Here is a 20,118-nt window from a genome sequence, read left to right as displayed (position 1 = left end):
AAATTCAAATACAGGAATGAAGCCTACTGTGGAAACAGGCTTGCTTTTATATCGGCACTAATCTCGGGATGAGCGCGAAAGGAGGCGGCCAAGTTGAGGGGGGCTAAGAATCGGGTACCGGAACCACGCCAAAAGCCGACAAGTGGGTCTAATATTCGCGTAAGTATTCGAGGATTTAGGAAGTGTGTTTTCAATGCCGAAACGCCGGCAGCTAACAATATTTAGGGGAGACCCACGAGAATCGGGGTCACCGAACCAAACGGGAAAGGAACGCTACTTTCTGGGACTGACCTTCTCACCGTCTCTGGAAGCTATCACAATCGCGACTGCTGTGAGTTTGTGTCAAACGGGACAGGGGAACCGTTATATTGTCTCATGAAATCCTAGATTAGTTACATTGTATCAAAAGTTATTCAGTTTCCTTTTTCCAGCCTGGCTGGAGGTTAAGGGTGATAGTGAGTTGGCTCGCGTGGCATGAAGGGTTTGCCACCACCTTCTTACGCATTAAAGGCATTAAAAGTCGCTAGCTGATTTAGGCCTAAGGTTGTGCTTTGAGTATTAACCAAGCTGATTATAGCTGGATCACAGTAAAAATATAAGTTAAACAACATAAAAATGCATCCTTTTTCTCACACCATATATATTATTATTTTCGGATAATACTTTTAAAAAAGTTGATTTAGCATAAAATGAAAAATCATTTTCCTCAATGCTTTTACTATTTATTAATAACAATTCGACAAAATAAAATTTTAACGAAGCAAGTACAAATATTCCTTAACAGTAAGTTGGGATAGCATGGAGTGAACTAAAGGGATTACATTACTGGGTACAGATTTAGCATACCCAAAAGCCATATGTTATTGGTTTGCAGTATTTTAGTCATTACTAGAGAATTTTAATACAAAAAATATATGATGATTTGGCGCAATTAGGTGAATACTATTAGCTTGTTCTGTAACTAAAGGTGTAAATCTTTTTACACCAAATCCAAACATTCGCTTGTTCTGGTGGCGATACTTATTCTGCATCGTGAACTATTGGTTCAGGGTATTGAGTGTACACTTTCGAATCCTCTTCATATGCGAGAGTAAAGATAAGTATTCTCAAAGACATAACTGGAGTACAATGACTACGTCAAAGTGCTACACTATAGCTACCCTACCTCGAAGTGTCCACTTAACATTAAACATATTTTTCTGAAGGGCTTAAAGGACCAACTGCATTCGTATAGAGTTGCCTAAAAAGTGTAGATCTAAAAAATATATGGCTTTCCCCAAACATTCGTTCCAAAAAATAATAATAATAATTTATAATTCTTTTAAGAAATTATAATTTCCCCCCTGATACGAATATCATCCAGATTTTATTGTGATTTCTAATGATTTTAACCATTTTCACTAAGATTTCCACTAATATCATGATTTCACTAAGATTTCCACTAATTTCACTAAACTAAATCCATGGTTTCATTAGGATTTCCACTAATTTCACTAAACTTATTCCATGGTTTCATTATGATTTTCACTAATTTCATTAAGATTTTACAATATTATAAATTAGTAATTAGTGACTTTACTATTCTCGTTATCTATTTCGGCAAAATTTTAACTTGACTAAATTCAATTACATCAAAATTTATCTCAAAAACGAGATATCGTGCGCGGTGAACTTCGAATATAACCGTGGCGTTCTTGTTTTGAACCTGTTTGCCGTTCGCGTTCACCGTCAGCGTTGGCCCGTCACCTCATTTGGCAGAAGCAGCCGCAGATTCTACGCCTCATAAACCGTTCTCGGAGGAGGAACCAGCTCTCTCGTCTTCAAGGTTGCTTCGCCGCCGCCGCCGGGAATGCGGGCAATTCCTCGGCGGCTAATGAAGCGGCACGCCGGGGTGAATCCTGCTAAAACTCAATGACCCCTGCCCAAGATGGGTGTCACGAGGAATACCTTTTCCCCGGAATGTCACCTTTCGCGGCTGCCTCGCGTCTACGCAAAAGGGCGGTCGTAAAAATCATCATTTTACGAGTTAAGTGGGTTCGAACGCTTTTATTTTTTGCTTGTTTAAACCTCGCAAAACTCCAGTGGCAAAACCTATTAAAAGCCATTTTCTTTAAGTTGATTAACATTATTTTTTATGATAACGTATCATCAAACGTTTGTAACGTATCTCCGACGTTAAAAGTATCCATTAAAATTTAACAGGTAATTTAGCGGGTTCCTGGATGTGATAAACCAGATTTTGTCCAAAAATCAATGTCAGGACCCCCACTCAAATCTTAAATTTTCTTATAGGAAAAATAGGATTATTTTACTAAAAATTTAGGACTTTATAGGACTATATATGCTATTTCATTTACTAACTTTATGCATTTAAAAACAAAATCTATATTTAGATAAATAAATCTTTGATTTTCACTTAAAAATAAACAATTTAACCATTTTATCACAATGCAATGTATGACAACTTTCCAAAGGTTTCTAAATTCGTACAAATTCCGTACACACTAAGAAAAATGATTTTAAAAATCTTGAAATCCAATTGAAAATATCGAAATCCATGTGAAAATCCGTTGCGAAACCAGAAAAAGCAACGCGAAAATTGCGCTCTGAAATCTCGAAATCAGTTTCTGATTTCTGAAGTCACTTTGAGATTCAAAAACGACCCTCCGATTTTGGAAAAACCAGCGGGAACACGCGCAGGCACATGTTTCCAGCGAATGAATACTTCAGAAACTACGAACTCCCAATTATCAATGATGGGATAATATTTCACCATTTTTGTAATTATTATTTCAAGAGTCATTGTCACCTCGTTCAAATTTGGCAACCTTAGATACAAAACACAGCCTTTTATTTTTAAAAAGAACATTGATTTACATTAAAATATGTCAAAATGGTTTATTTCTTTATCAATTTAAAGTTAAGCGTAATCTTGATTTTCTAAACTGATTTTTGAATACACTAATATATTTTTTAATTTTAATTTTGAATATATTTAAAGATCTTTAAATTTTTTTATATATTTTTTCAAAAATAATTTTGAATATTTTAAGATTTCTTTAAAATTGGAGTTTAAATATTTCAAAATTGATTTTTTTCAAATAATCTTTTTAATTTCTTCCGTCAAATTAATGTTTGAATCTTTAAATACTTTTCGTCAAATTGATTTTTGAATATTTAAATATTTTTCCTCAAATTTATTTTTGAATATTTCAATATTGAAATTGATTTTTGAACATTGAAATAGATTATTGAATATTTAAATTGATTTTTCTCCAAAAAGCATTAAATAATATTTGGATCCACGATTACATGTTAAATCACTTAGCCATTTAACAGTTATCCTGCAAGTAGGTGCATCGAGGCCGGCGGGCCAAATGACGAACTCGGTTTCTCCGAAAATTGCCGACAAAATTGAAATGACTTGATGGAAAATTTAACTTTTTATCCGGTCGGAATTTGAGGAAAGTTTGTCGTTACGCTTAATCTAACTTTCCGCGCTCGGAAGCGTTTAACGACCATCCAAGTGGCGGTCATCGGGTGCCTTTCGGGACAAAGGTTCAATCGTTTTTGAGATTCTGAAAAAAGAAAAGAGTTTTTTTTCAATCAACAACATTAAATTGGTATTGACTTTACAGATATATTTACCTAATATTGAAATTTTGATCGATCTTTTTATTTCACAGATATTAGTCTAATTGATATTTCAACCGATCTTTTGGTTGTACAGATTTCGATATTAAACTGAAATTGATAGTCCAATCGATCTCGCAATTTTATATTTCAACCTACCTGTATATTTTACAGATATTAAGCTGATATTATTTGTTTCAACTGATATCGATATTCCAAATGATCTCCTGATTTGAAAGATTAAAACGTTGATTAAAACATATCGATGACCTTTAAGATACCCTACCATAGGATATTTTTATAATCAGGGTTGCCACCAAATTTTCAAGTTCAAATTCCCTGACCACTTAAAGAAATTATCCCTAACCTTTTAAGGCAAAAGTTTCATTTTATATGTAACTTTTATCAGAAGTTAAAAATTTGAAATTGATTTATATTTCAATAAAAAGGTTATTGCAATGTTGAAAAAAATTCCCAAACTTTCAACGAAATAAATGATTCTCATAGAATTTGTCATATATCTAGAGTAAAATTACCTTCAAAAAGTGCCAAGATAAAATTTAATTCCCCGTGTATACAAATAATTAAAATTCCCTGATAAATAATTAAGTTCTTGGTACAATTGTAATTCGAAATCTGATAATGGGTTTCATATTTAGATATTTAAAATCAATCTACATTTTGTAAAATAACACCATCTACAAAAAGTAAACACATTTTTTATTATATATAATTTACATGTACATAGTCAACGGTAATAGTTAGTGTAGGCTAGCTGTTGGCTCGCCACCAACCTCCTGCGCTTGTAACCCGGCATTAAAAGTCGCTGGATGATTTGGGCCTTAGGTGGTATTAGCCCAGCGAATTATTATTAATATTATTAATAAATATTTAACGCGCGCACATTAACGTCGGGGTAAAAGGTTTAGTTAGGTTAGGTTAAGCTTTAAGTTAAGATTACCTTTCGATTCAGGTTTATTTTAAATTAAAAAAACTGGAATTCATAGTCAAAAACTAATTATTACAATATTATAATTTTAATAATGTAACACGCAATACAATTACATAAAAATTATTATAATTGAAAAACATTGTGGTCAAATTTTAGATTGATTTAACCGCGGCACTTGATTTTATTTTACAATTATCATTTCTTAAATTCATTATCAGTACGATATTTACAAATGCCTCAAAGCATTATCATTTTGTTAAAGAAGTAACGAGAAATTTTAATTATGGAGATAATTAGCTTCAGAAGGCGGAAAAATGAAATTAAGAAAGTTGATAAAAGTCGAAGCCGGTCGACGATGATCAGGTTTTCACGGAGAGTCTTTTCCGGTGGAAGTATTGGGGAGCAGCTTCCTTCAGCCATTCCGGGTCGACGCACATGACGTTCCTGTAATCAAAATGGTACATTTATTTTTGAGTCAATATTTTTTAGGAAGGTCAGTAGCAAAAATAAATATTACCCAAGTAAATTTTAGGAAAAATACGATTATTATTTGGAATTTATAGGATTATACTAGACTTTTTTATTGTATAGAATAATATATTATAAATTTTAATATAACTTAGAAGTCAAGTACCCTGTCGGAAAGTCAGTGTGTGTCTGAATTTATAGACCGGTGTACCTAGCAACAGGGGCCAAACCACCGGAGGTCTATCATCATAGTGCCCTACGCCAGCGTCCACCTAGCCCGGACAGGTGACAAATCCAGCATGGGTAGTAGTACCCTACTACTGATGGTCGCACCGTCGACACAAGCCACTCAACGCAGCAGAAGGTGCAGCAATTGGTTGACCAATCCCCACTTCGCACACAGAAGTGGGATTAAGAGTGGATGCTTTAGCAACCCCAGCCGACACCCTACCTTCGTAGGTAAAGAGTCAAACCCTTTGGAGAGAGCTCCTAAAGGGGAACGACGGGCACACAGCGGTCGGCAAGGCAAGTCACCGGTCGGCAAGTCAAATAATTTAGACATATATACTAGATAACGTAGTTATATTGGTAAAATTATAATAAATGGATTTAAAACAAGCATTCGCGAGTTCCGCTGCACTAAACGAATATTGTATAGTATAAAATCGTATCGCGTAAACCTGATTTCGGGTCTAACAGTTCGCAATACTAATAAACGCGCAATTCTGAATTTCGCTTTGATATCTCGTAAAAGCTTCAAAATTAGTCGAGGCGTGCGTGCTTGCGATTTACGAAATTTAACACAAAACTATTTAACTGCGCATTAATTACGAAGTTCAATTTGGCAATGGCATATTGCCTTGATATATGCTTATGACAAATAGTTCTTGATGTTCTGTTAAAGTATCGGAATCGGTCTGATATTGGTTTAATAAATTTAAATCGTGATACTATATACCCGCGTTCACACTAGACACTTCGGAACCATTTTTAAATGGTTCCGAAAGATAAAATTGAACAATTTCAGTGTAAACTGTAATAATAGCCATACGATAAATATATTCGACAGCAATATTTAACAATTTGATCTTTTGAAACCGTTTTAAAACGGTTACAGTGTCTAGTGTGAACGCGGCTTATGTTAAGTCCGATTTCGGTTTTATTAGGATGAATACCGGTAAAAATAAAGGTACCATGAAAATCTGTATATCGTTATATACTGCTCATCAAATCATTTAAGATATTTATACCTGTTAATTTACTATAAAGTAATATCGAGAAAAATACTGATATCGTTTGATTAACGGGAAAATTGAAATATCGGTTTAATTCCGGTATACTCGTAAAATCGGTTCAAATTGGGATAAAGGATAATAAATCGGTACAATATCGTTATCGATAAATTGGGATAAAGGATAATAAATCGGTACAATATCGTTATCGATAAATTGGGATAAAGGATAATAAATCGGTACAATATCGTTATCGATAAATTGGGATAAAGGATAATAAATCGGTACAATATCGTTATCGATAAATTGGGATAAAGGATAATAAATCGGTACAATATCGTTATCGATAAATTGGGATAAAGGATAATAAATCGGTACAATATCGTTATCGATAAATTGGGATAAAGGATAATAAATCGGTACAATATCGTTATCGATAAATTGGGATAAAGGATAATAAATCGGTACAATATCGTTATCGATAAATTGGGATAAAGGATAATAAATCGGTACAATATCGTTATCGATAAATTGGGATAAAGGATAATAAATCGGTACAATATCGTTATCGATAAATTGGGATAAAGGATAATAAATCGGTACAATATCGTTATCGATAAATTGGGATAAAGGATAATAAATCGGTACAATATCGTTATCAGTAAATTGCGTAATCGATCCAGATTTCCTCGTGGTTTAACCCAAATATCGCTAAACAGTAAAACAAGAGCAGCTTCTCGGAACTGCCCGCGATGGGCAACACTCGAGAAATCTCGGTCAGCGCTGCAGAGAAACCGCGACGCGAAATGTGGCCGAAAAGAAACCCGCCATGGTCTCGTACATTTGAAAATGAGCGTCAAATGACAATGTTTCGGGGGGTCGCTCTTAACTCCAATTAAAGAAACGCCGTTTTGAGAAAAATAAAAAGTGGAGCGGAATAAAGAAGCGACCGGTTCCGCGAAGACAAAGAAACGCTCTCACGACGACTTAAAAACAAACTCTTCGTGGTTGACTTAAGAAGAGATAACCGCGCTCTTATTTCGGTTTTTATTTCGGAAGGGATAGACATCTTCGTGTTTCTTTGTAGCTATGTTTTGGTATCAGTGAAGAATTTGCTATGTGGCGCGAACCGGGAAAAACTAAATAACATTTCTAGAAATATTTTTATATTTCTACAAACATTTTTGAATGTCTAGAAAAAATTCTAGATTTATTTCTAAATTTCTAGAAATAATAAAAACTTTCTATTAATGTCCAAAACTTCCCATCAATTTTAGTAATTCCTAGAAATATTAACTCTTTATATTTTAAAAGACTTCCTATAGATATTTTAAGAGTTTTTCCTAGTTATTTTGCGGACATAGAATATTTTTCGGCAAAACGCGAGAGAGAACTCAGAGAAAGCAGCGCTCGTAGTTTCCAATTGTCTGGACAATTAATAAACGAGAAGATCACCTGCTATTTCAAACGAATAGGGAGTCCAAATTTACAAACTCGAACGTCTGGAACTGATAAATTTAACCATGAAAATAGTTTAGCAAATAGTTTAAACTTTGTTTCCAAAAGCGCTTGAAATACCGCAAAGGAGCCCATCTAAAGCTCTATGCTTTTCGCTGACCTGTTGAAAACAAACAAAGCGCATTTTTTAAACTTAGCTTAAACACTTTGAATTATTTTAATAAAGTAGGGTACACGAAAACCAGAAAGACGACCAGTAGGTTATACAGTTTCTATCTATAGTTCTGTCCAAACACGGATTTCCATGTCGTGGGTCCTTCTTTACCAAAATATATATAAGTATTACTTTTCGTTTTCAAAAGACTAGATAGCCATAAAAAGTGTCTCTAATAAACGGAACTTTTAAAAGTCAACGCCAACGATCTTTTGAGGATTAAGCGAACTTGTTTAGATTTGGCGAACGTGTCTTCGATTCCAAGAGAGACAATCTTTTATCTCGGCGCCGCGTGAAGATCCCATTTGTTGGGAAATGGGAAACCGGAGCCTTCCGATCCAGGAAACGAGGATCCGCGATGTGGGTCAACGGACTGGCGCGCCGTTCCTGCAGCGCGAGGGGGCGGCTGCGATTCTTTATTATATTTTCATTGCCAAGAAGTGGGTTAGTGTCAAGGTTCTTCGGGAAAAAACCGCATCCGCTTCTTCGGATTGAGATTAACAATTAAGCCGTGTTCACACTTGACACTTTGGAACCGTTTTTAAATGGTTTCGAAAGCTAAGATTTAATATTTTCGGTGTCAACTGTATTAATAGCCATACGATAAATACATTCGACAGTAAAATTTTACAATTTGTACTTTAGAAACCGTTTTAAAACGGTTCCAAAGTGTCTAGTGTGAACGCGGCTTTATTGACGTAATAGCGATTAAACCACGTACTAGAAAACGTCTACGGAGAACGCGTAGATGGTGCCTAAGATTTGACAGTTTATTTTCCCAACCACTTAGCGCCAAAATGTGGTCTCCGCTATTTTGTACAAACCATGGCCAGCTAACACTGCTACCACGGTGGTTTATAAGTAGGTAGTTTGAATAGTATAATGTTATCACGGTTTTTTATATGTAGGTAGTATGAAAAGTATAATGCTCCCACGGTTGTTTATAGATAGTATGAATGGTATAATGCTCCCACGGTTGTTTATAGATAGTATGAATGGTATAATGCTCCCACGGTTGTTTATAGATAGTATGAAAAGTATAATGCTCCCACGGTTGTTTATAGATAGTATGAATGGTATAATGCTCCCACGGTTGTTTATAGATAGTATGAATGGTATAATGCTCCCACGGTTGTTTATAGATAGTATGAATGGTATAATGCTCCCATGGTTGTTTATAGATAGTATGAATGGTATAATGCTCCCACGGTTGTTTTTAGGTGGTATCAAAAGTAACATAAGACCTAAAAGTGTGTCAGATGTACCTTCGCGCCTATTAAAATTTCTAAGGAGACCTAGTCACACTATAGACTACATAACCTACTAGTTGGAATAGTACTAGCAACATTATATTTAGTCTATAATCTTCAACTTACAAGGAGAGTACCCGAGGTGTTTATTACCGATTTTGTTCAAAGTCGGGCGTAATGTAGACCTATATGAAATATGAAATTTCCCAAAAGGAGACGTTGCTCTACCCATTCGATTTGCTATGGCAACCGATAATGTTTTTGATCACTTAAAACAATAAAATCTCCATTTAAAAAAGCATGGGATTTTCTCGGTTTCACAGGGTCCTGTCCTAGCTATGAAAATTTTGAAAAATTTTGAAAATCACAAAATGTGTAATTTGGACCAGATTTAGGTAAATTTCATCAAGTTTGGGTAAATTGAAACATTTTTAGGGTAAATTTGTAACAAATTTTGGGTAAAATAAGGAAAAAATCTTATTTTGGTTGTAAGTGGTCAAAAACATTTTCGGTTGCCATGGCAAATCGAATGGGTAGTGCAACGTCTCCTTTTGGGAAATTTCATATCTCATATAGGTCTACATTACGGCCGACTTTGAACTAAATCGGCAATAAACACCTCGGGTACTCTCCTTGTTAGTGAAATGGAATCGGAATTAGAAATGGTTATAAACAAACCAAGTACTAGTGCTGCATCAGCCAATGCCTCTACATTATCATTAGTTGAAGAATTTAATAGACCAGAAAGTCCTTTAAAGGGAATATAACCTCAGGTATTTGGTGTGGAACACCAACGCTTGCAGCTCTGGCCGCTCTTGCCTTCGGCTTTAAAAATGTTTGGCGCCACTGTACAGGGACATTTGAAAAATTGAAGGGGTCTTCCGTAAAGATTGCTTTGCAGGTTATATTCCCTTTAAGTGATATAACTTATATATTGTCATCAGCATCAAGTTCTGGTACAGGTACAAAAGTTAAAACAAAAAGACAAAAAAGTCAACTGCGAATGGATAACTTAACGCTAAAGACCTCGGATGAGGAAAAGATATATATTGACAGTGCTGTAGCTAACGTTTTTAATGCAAATAATATAGCTTTTAATGTAGCTGAAAGCAAGGAGTACGTCACGATGATGACAGCACTTAGACCAGGCTACAAGCCTCCTAGAGCTGCTCAGATTGGTGGACAACTTCTGGATAATGCAGCGAAAGAAGTCGATGAAAAACTAAAAGAAGATATAAAGAATTCAAGCTTGACTTTAGTTCAAGATGGATGGTCAAATATAAGAAATGATCCCATACTAGCAACGAGTATCTACACCGGTTCAACGCCATTTCTAATAGAAGCAACTGATGCTGGAGCACGGTGGAGCTGTCACTAAAAATGCCGATTACTGCGCTGAACAAGCTGAAATAGCTATAAAAATAGTCGAAGAAAAGTTTGGTAAAAAGATTTTTGCCGTATGCACAGATAATGAGAACAAGATGAATAAAATGCGAGACATTTTAAAGAAGAATAATCTGCAACTTATAACCTACGGGTGCTCAGCACACTTTATGAACCTCGTTGAGAAAGATGTTACACCGAAAACTGTGTTAAAACATGTAGTTGAAGTTCAAAAGTATTTCAGGAATGTACACTTAGCACACGGATGGCTACGGGAAAAGAATGGGGTTATGCCTCAAATACACACGTTGGAACTCTCATCCAGATTGCATTAGAACCATATTTATGTTTCAATCAGGACTGAAAATGAAGAAAGGTTTGACACACAAATAGCCAAAATATTGGACAATAACACTTACAAAAACAACTTACCGCAGTAGCTGTGGCTCTCGATAAACTTCAGGCTGTTTCAACAACAATTTCAGATTCAGTGGAAATATGGATTGATTGCCTTAATAATGAAGACTTAAAGGGCAACGCAAGCTCTGTGACAAAAAAAGAAAAAGGAAACGTGCCTTTTAACCCCCTACACCCCCCTTCGGTACTGGCGAGACCACGCAGAGTTTACCGTAAATTTCGCACTTTGCATACATAGGCACACAAAGGTCAGCTCACTCGCGTTGCCCTTTAAGTCCGTATAAAAATATTTTCAGAAGCGATTTGCCCAGGTCATGACACCATGTCACTTTTTAAGTAATCTGATGGATCCAAAATATAAAGGGCGTAATCTCACTCAAGACCAAAAAGAAGCAGCAGAAAAATGGGTTCAAGAAATTCACCCGGAATTTCTCCCCGCAGTTCTTGCTTTCAAAATTGAGAACGAAATGTATCCAAAATCACTAATGCAGGAAAATGTTATTCAGGCCTTTTCATCGGCAAAATGATGGAAAATGATGGAAGAAATCGAGTAGCGGCGTATTGGGGGACGGTTTTTGTATTTTTATTTGGGGTTTGCATTGCTGTCCTGCAAGTTCAGCATCACTAGAAAGAGTTTTTCATCCTTTGACTTGTGTGGTCGAAACTCAGAAATCGACTTGGAACGGAAAATGCAATGAAACTTGTGAAAGTCTATAGATATTTCCGCGCTGAACCAAAACACTGGTAATAGTCTATTAGCGATTTAGATATAAGGTTGTTTAGATATTATAAGTAATATCTTAATAATCTTACTCTTAGTAAGTTAGTCTTCTTAGATTTTTTAATCTTTTTAAGTTCTTAACACATTGTAAGAATATTTTTGAAATTTCAAACATAATGAACTTCCAAAACTTTTCTACATGTGTTTTTTTAAATTCAAAACTTTGAATGTGGGGTTTTTTTGGGCTGGGTTTTTTAATTCGAACCCTGAAAAAAAACCATTGAAATATTGTAACCGTCGAAAACTGGGTCTAGAGGAATAAAAAGCCAAGGCATCACCTTAAGCCCAAGTCATCTAATGACCTTTAATGCCGTTAAACAGGTGGACAGTGTTTCACGCCAACTTCTCTCTACCATAAGTATTACCGTTAATAGTTAGCCTCAACAAATTTAAAATTTGAAAGGGGAAACCGAGGAACTCCCTTTAACCAGTGAGGAGAGGACTTGCAAACTGTACACAGAAGGACTGGTTCCGAGTTTTCAACTAGGGTTTCCTGAGCCATTTCCGGGGATTTTTCCAACTTATTTTATGTAAAAATTGGGCAATTTTTATCCATTTTATCATAAACGTTATTCTTTACAAGCAAAAATTAATTGACTGACCTTTATCTATACTTGTATATTAATTTTTTATTTTTTAGACCAATTTTCGAATTGCCCGACTTTTAGACCCATTTTCAAATTGCCCGACTATTAGATCCATTTTCAAATTGCCCGACTTTTAGACCCATTTTCAAATTGCCCGACTTTTAGACCCATTTTCAAATTGCCCAACTTTTAGACCCATTTTCAAATTGCCTGACTATTAGATGCATTTTCAAAATGCCCAACTTTTAGACCCATTTTAAAATTTCCCGACTTTTAGATCCATTTTCTAATTGCCCGACTTTTAGACCCATTTTTAAATTTCCCGACTTTTAGACCCATTTTCAAATTTCCCGACTTTTAGATGCATTTTCAAATTTCCCGACTTTTAGACCCATTTTCAAATTGCCCGACTTTTAGAAATTTCGAAATGACTTAATCAAGTGTTTTAAAATAGTAAATTTTGTCTTTCGATTTAACAATTCATCAAATTAAATGTTGTTTTCTTTTCATTTTAAATACCTGGCATTTAAATCACGGAGTTGCCACAGTCCTTAGCCACTTTCTCAGTGACGAAACGGATTATCATACCAACTAATCTTGTCAGAAATATTATTATGTTAATAAACTAAAGTGTTCTTGATTTTTAAAATAGATTTATTTGATTATAACTGGAATATTATCGATTTTTTAAGGTTTTATGTCAGTTACCATTGAAAATGTATTAGCAAGAATCAGAAGAAAATAGGGGAAGTACGTATCTGTAGCTTTGAGCCGTAGAAGTCGTCGTGTGACCCACGAAAATGCCTTTTTACGCATAATAAACCAAACTGAAAAAGTAGTTCCAATTTTGTTTTGATTCAACACGGCTATAAACGACGAAAGCAAATACGCCTTAGCTCAATTAGCAGAGAATGAGAAGTACAATATGTCACAATTGTTCAATTTAAGAAAAATTGATTTTTTAAACGATGTAATCATCCGCGATTTCCCGCCAAACCGTTTTAGCGCGAAAATTCGTGAAAAGTGACGCCTTTCCAAAGCTGACTAGAAGCGTACTTCCCCCTATTTTCTTCTGCAAGAATGTATTTATATATTCTCAGGGAGAATGAATATGTCGAGACGATCGACGGACACGTTGAGGCCCTAACCCCCTCACGCTAAGGGGGGGGGGGGGAGAAAAAGGAGGCGGTCTTATTTTTTGCGTCCTCGCAGCAGCGTTAATCGCGTCGGAAAACGTAATTTTTAAGAACCAATGAGATTGCAGTATTATTTGATTTTATTAAAGCGGAGGAGCATACCGGGGGGCACAACGGGTGGAATTAGAGAAACGCTAAAAATAAACTCAACATATTCATTCTCCCTGAAAATAAATAAATACATTCTTGGTATTAGTAATTCGAGTGCAGCGGATTGTAATATTAAATTATCTTCTTTAAATTTATCTTCTTAAAATTTAAATAAATCTTCATCAAATTAAAATTAATCTTCATGAAATTTAAATAAATCTTTATGAAATTAAAATAAATCTTCATCAAATTAAAATAAATCTTCAGCAAATTAAAATAAATCTTCATCAAATTCAAAATAATCTTCATCAAATTCAAAATTATCTTCATAAATTAAAATTAATCATCATGAAATTAAAATTAATCTTCATGAAATTAAAATTAATCTTCATGAAATTAAAATTAATCTTCATGAAATTGCTAATAATTTAAAAAAAAAGCTACACTGTAATATTGCTTTTAAACCTCTGAACAAATTAACTAATCGTTTCAAATCACTGAAAGACCCGATAAAAACAGAAGATAAATCAGGTATATATATTATTAAATGTGACTGTAATAAAGAATATATAGGCCAGACTGAACGCAGTATAAAAAACGTATAAAAGAACATTACGCTGACGTTAAACATAAGCGATTTGAAAAATCCGCCTTAGCTACCCATGTATCACAAACCAATCATGTAATTAATTTTGAGAATGCCACACTTAAAGGGAATATAACCTGCAAAGCAATCTTTATGGAAGACCCCTTAAATTTTTCAAATTTCGCTGTACAGTGGCGCCAAACATTTTTTAAAGCGAAAGGCAAGAGCGGTCAGAGCTGCAAGCGTTGGTGTTCCACACCAAATACCTGAGGTTATATTTACTTTAAAAAACATTGTAAAAATTCAATAGAATTAGATATTTCAGAAGCTTACTTTATTAAAAAATCGATGAACGAAAATAAATGTTTAAATCGCGATTACGGACCAGGAATTGATAGGTTGAATAATTGGAAAAAATTGTTATCCTAAAAAATCAAAAAACTAGGTTATAAATTAAACGGTACTAATGTAAACGGGTCATACCCCTGATGACGGTGCACTAACGCGACCGAAACTAGTCGGGTCAATTATTTTAAATAAACATTCTTGTGTACTTTTAAAAATCGTTGTTTTTTTCCTATTTTAATAAAATATTGAGTGGTTAATTTTTAATAAAATAAATAAATTTCCCGAAATCGAAAAGCGCGCGTCCGCCGTGACACCTGGTGAGTATAAAAACAACGTAAAAGCGCGCGCTGCTGAAGACGCAAAAAATATGTTTTGAACGCGCGGCGCGTTCCAGTTATAAGAGACCTAAATTGCGCGATTTTAAAAGTTATGATAGTTCGCAAATCGCTCATACGGGGTTAGAGGCGCTGGCGGCAGCCCCTAAGATGGCGGCGAAAATTCGAACCCAAACACCTGGCGTTATTTTTCGTTCAACTTTTTGCGCCTAAAACTATTTTTTCAAGACAAAAAAGGTACTTGTTAGTATATTGATCGTCTTGTTAATCTTTTGATACGGAAATAAGGCCATATTTGGAAAAGCTTGGCCGTTCCCCTTTAAATTTAACGGGCCTATTACCATTGTTTTACTTTTTTTATAAAAATGTTTTTACTTTTTTTTAATATTTAACTTTTTTTCAAAAAATTTGTATATTGTTTCTAGAAATTGTAAAATTGTACCTAAAAATTGGTCAATTGTTCCTAAAAATTGGTCAATTGTTCCTAAAATTTGATAAATGGTTTTCAAAAATTGATAGCTTTTTTGAAATATTTTCCCCGAGGATAGAATACTTTTTTTACAAGAAAACTGTTAGTTTCTTACTAAAATTTCTTGTTGACATTTTCCGAATATTTTTTTTTAAATATTTGTTTTTCGAACATTTTTCGTATTTTATCCTAAAAAATTAATGATCAATTATTTTTGGCAGAAGGCTGAATCCAGATATAAATAATCCGAAATTGAGTAGGATCGAAAATTTAGACGGCAACCGAATAATCGGTTAACCACGAAATCGATTAAACGATACCTATCTCATATTTAATGGTTCCCCGTCATTTATAAGAATCAATAATTTTAACCCGGCACAAAACCGTCAACTTTTGCCTAGAAAGCAAACCGAACAGAATGCCACGCGTTATTCTCGACTTGAAGAAAAGTCCACAGCGGAAAAGTACGAACGTTGAGGTTTCACACGTCGCCAAATGACGATCAATCTTGTGGCGCCTCGAGGGTAAAATATCCCTAATTCCAAAACGCCAAAAAATCACTACCGGGTGAAGGTATTTAATTCAAGAACGGGCCGCGAAAATCCTCTCTCAAACATATTTGAACTTTGTTTCGTGCCCAAAACAAGAGGCTGACATTGTCGGTTTAGAAAGTCTAGTATATTAATTCGGCCGTTCTTCCTTATCACGAAACAGACTTCGGTAGCAAACATACAAATGCTATTATTTACTAGATTTAAATCAATTTTCCAGGATTGTTCGATTTAAATCAACTTTCCAAGATTGTTCGATTTAAATCAATTATCCACGATTGTTCGTTTTAAATCGATTTACAAATCTTCTTTTACTAAAATCGATTTCCAAATCTTGTTTGATTAAAATCGATTTACCAGGATTTTTCGATTTAACTCAATTTTCCAGTACTGTTCGATTTAATCAATTTTCCAGGACTGTTCGATTTAAATCAACTTTCCAAGATTGTTCGATTTAAATCAATTATCCACGATTGTTCGTTTTAAATCGATTTACAAATCTTCTTTTACTAAAATCGATTTCCAAATCTTGTTTGATTAAAATCGATTGACCAGGATTTTTCGATTTAACTCAATTTTCCAGTACTGTTCGATTTAATCAATTTTCCAGTACTGTTCGATTTAAATCAACTTTCCAAGATTGTTCGATTTAAATCAATTATCCACGATTGTTCGTTTTAAATCGACATACAAATCTTCTTTTACTAAAATCGATTTCCAAATCTTGTTTGATTAAAATCGATTTACCAGGATTGTTCGATTTAACTCAATTTTCCAGTACTGTTCGATTTAAATCAATTTTAGCTGGACTGTTCGATTTTATCAATTTTCCAGGACTGTTCGATTTAAATCAACTTTCCAGGATTGTTCGATTTAAATCAATTATCCACGATTGTTCGTTTTAAATCGATTTACAAATCTTCTTTTACTAAAATCGATTTCCAAATCTTGTTTGATTAAAATCGATTTACCAGGATTGTTCGATTTAACTCAATTTTCCAGTACTGTTCGATTTAAATCAATTTTAGCTGGACTGTTCGATTTTATCAATTTTCCAGGACTGTTCGATTTAAATCAACTTTCCAGGACTGTTCGATTTAAATCAATTTAGCAGAGCTGTTTTGTTTCAAACCGTTTTAATAGGCTTCTTTTGATTTAAACCAACTTACCACGGTTGTTTTAATTTAAATAAAGTTTTTTTCTAAGTCATGAAGTAGCAGCTTTTTTAAAATTTAACAATTTATAATAAACCATGGCTAAAAGTTTTAATATTTATAGTTACCAGGGGCAGTTTTATTTCGAAGCGAAGAAACTTAGCAACGGTTCAATTTCATTCATTGCTGATGACGTTATCAAGTTCGCCATTTTTTGAAAATTGGGAACCGCTGCTAGGTCTAGTAGCCCGTGTTTGGATTTAAATCAATTTAATCATAAGACGTTCGTTTCCAGACGATCACTCCGTTCCAAATATAACATTATTTATTAGCGGAAGTGGGAGCAGCGAGGCGTGAACTTCACGGTTCGTTAAATCCTAAAACAATAAACGTAAAATTCCAAATAAAACTGTAGGAATAAACACAGTTGCAGTCCTCGGAAGCCCAGCTCACCATTTTATGATTAATGCACGCTCGAGGAAATGAAGACGCCAATAGAAATGACGACCACAGCCAAGAAAAATGTTGCAGTCCCTTTTCTCGTAGCGTACCGACTATAATTTTGTTATTTCAACGATATTTCGATTCTACCGATATTTCAATCTATAAGTCTATTACATCGATAATTCGATTCTACCGATATTTCGAGCTATAAATATATTACATCGATATTTCAAACTATAAGTCTATTACATCGATATTTCGATTCTATCGATGTTTCAAACTGTCTTTATTTTATCGACATTTCAAGCTATGTCTCCATTACATCGATATTTAGATTCTACTGATATTTCAAGCTGTCTCTATTACATCGATATTCCGATTCTACCGATATTTCAAGCCATATCTCTATTACATAGATATTTCTTTTCTATCGACATTTCAAGCTATGTCTTTATTATACAGATATTTCAAGCTGTCAATTATATAGAAATTTCGATTCTACCGATATTTCAAGCTGTCTATTTTATCAATATTTCGATTCTACCGATATTTCAAGCTGTCTATTTTATCAATATTTCGATTCTACCGATATTTCAAGCTGTCTATTTTATCAATATTTCGATTCTACCGATATTTCAAGCTATATCTCTATTTTATCAATATTTCGATTTTACCGATATTTCAAGCTATATCTCTATTTTATCAATATTTCGATTCTACCCATATTTCAAGCTATATCTCTATTTTATCAATATTTCGATTCTACCGATATTTCAAGCTATATCTCTATTTCATCAATATTTCGATTCTATCCCTATTTTATCGATACTTCAAGCTGTATCTATATTACCGATCCTTTGATTCTACCGATATTTCAAGCTGTATCTATTATATCGATGTTTCGATTTAATCGATATTTCAAGCTATGTCTCTACGGATATTTTAAACGATATCACCTTTCTTCGGTTTCACGGATATTTAAACTGTTTTATCGATTATGACGATATTTAAACCGGTATATCGACGTTAGCAATATTTTGAAGAGATTTCCATTCAATGGACATTTCAATTGATATCTCGATATTACGGAATTTTAACTGTTATATCCATGTGAACGATATTCAACCCGATATATAGATTAAAATGTATTTAACTCGATACATTGATTCAAGCAATATTTAAAACGATATCTCAATTCAACGGTTAATTTCAATCGACATCTCAATTTTAGGACATTTAAATCATTAGCCACGTGACAAGCGTTAAATCGATTATAGATATATCTCGGCTCAAACGATATTTAAAACATATCGATTCTATAGAAATTTCAATAATTTGTTCAGTCCGTGAAATTAAAATTCTGCTGATCAAAACTTCATTTGGCAAGTGACTTGGAAAGATTTTGATACAGTTGGTAAATCAACTTTGCTCTCCCCTCTTCAAATCTCAGTGAACCCAACAGGTTTTCGGCAAATACGACTGTTTCAGAATCCCAAACAAAGTAAATATAAACGATATCGCAACATCTATAAACAGAGTAGCGTAAAAGATTCTCGCATAAATGAAAATATTTCGGGTTTTTTCCTGGGAAAAAGTTTCGTTTCTCGCGTTCATTGGGTCAAAAGTTTAGTCGTCTGCAGACCTCCCCGAAAATATTCTCTTAATTTTCCGACGAAGCCTGCCGCTAATAGCCCCAAGGCGAGACAAACTTCAAAATTAACGGATTTTCTTTTCCTCGAACGCGTTGCGCTTTTTTTAACCTTATCTCCGGGATGGGAGAGTGTTGACTTATTAAATTCACTCTTGATGTAGTTAGTGAACGCAAATAAAGTTTACTTCTTAAAATTTACAATTCTTTTAGCGTTACATGATTTGGAACGTAATAGAGCAATTAACGTTTTCAGTTTAAATAGAGCCGCGTAGCGGTCACCGTGAGAAACTGATAAGCTGTGGGATTTACGTCTGCTAACTTGCTAGGCTTAGTCATTTATCGTTCCGAGCAAGGGTACCAAGTGTAGGAGATTGGAACAACCCTAAAGATGGTATCAACATTGTATTTATTTAAACATGGGGATAATGACTTTCTTGCTAAAGGTATCGACCTAATAGAAATGTTAGTGATTCTCAAATGGGGCTTCATGGAATCACAGGGCTGCATATAAAATGCCAGGGTCTCCACAAGATTTTAGGCTGTGCTGTGATAGAGTTAGTTTCGGCTCCCATTTTGGGTGAAGTTAACTACAGCGGCCCCATTAATTTTTATTTTGTTTGCGTCTGATAGACCTTGTCACGTAGATAGCAAGGGTATTTTTTATTTTGGCCGCAAATTATTATTTAATTAAAAAAATTGCACATTTTTGGGCATTTTCACGTTTTTTGTTGTAATTATTTTCGTCGTGTGTTCGCCGACACCTCAGTTTTGGTTGCCGACACCACGTGTTTTTCAGTCCTAATAATTTCCACGTGATAATCCGGTAGTTTATAAAATAAATTAGAAGTTTTGTTAATTTTTGGAAATTTCTAGGTGTTTTGTATTTTTTGGCCGCAAACGCTTATTTCATTTTTTAATT

The 20,118-nt window shown here is 34.3% G+C and overlaps 1 protein-coding gene across 1 annotated transcript in view; it reads right to left on the bottom strand.

The window, feature by feature from the left end:
- Positions 1–4,336: 4,336 nt before the first annotated feature.
- ath (ATP-dependent RNA helicase DHX33) overlaps positions 4,337–20,118 on the bottom strand; it is a 71,276-nt gene continuing 55,494 nt past the window's right edge. Inside the window, exon 23 of the mRNA XM_090152766.1 lies at positions 4,337–5,029. Coding sequence (XP_090008892.1) covers positions 4,945–5,029 — 85 coding nt within the window. The 3' untranslated portion in view covers positions 4,337–4,944. The remainder of the gene's footprint in view (positions 5,030–20,118) is intronic.

This window comes from Leiobunum rupestre, chromosome 7, assembly GCF_980474605.1.
Source record: "Leiobunum rupestre chromosome 7, qqLeiRupe1.1.hap1, whole genome shotgun sequence".
In the NCBI taxonomy this organism is placed as follows: domain Eukaryota; kingdom Metazoa; phylum Arthropoda; class Arachnida; order Opiliones; family Sclerosomatidae; genus Leiobunum; species Leiobunum rupestre.
This window is presented reverse-complemented; position numbering and strand designations above follow the sequence as displayed.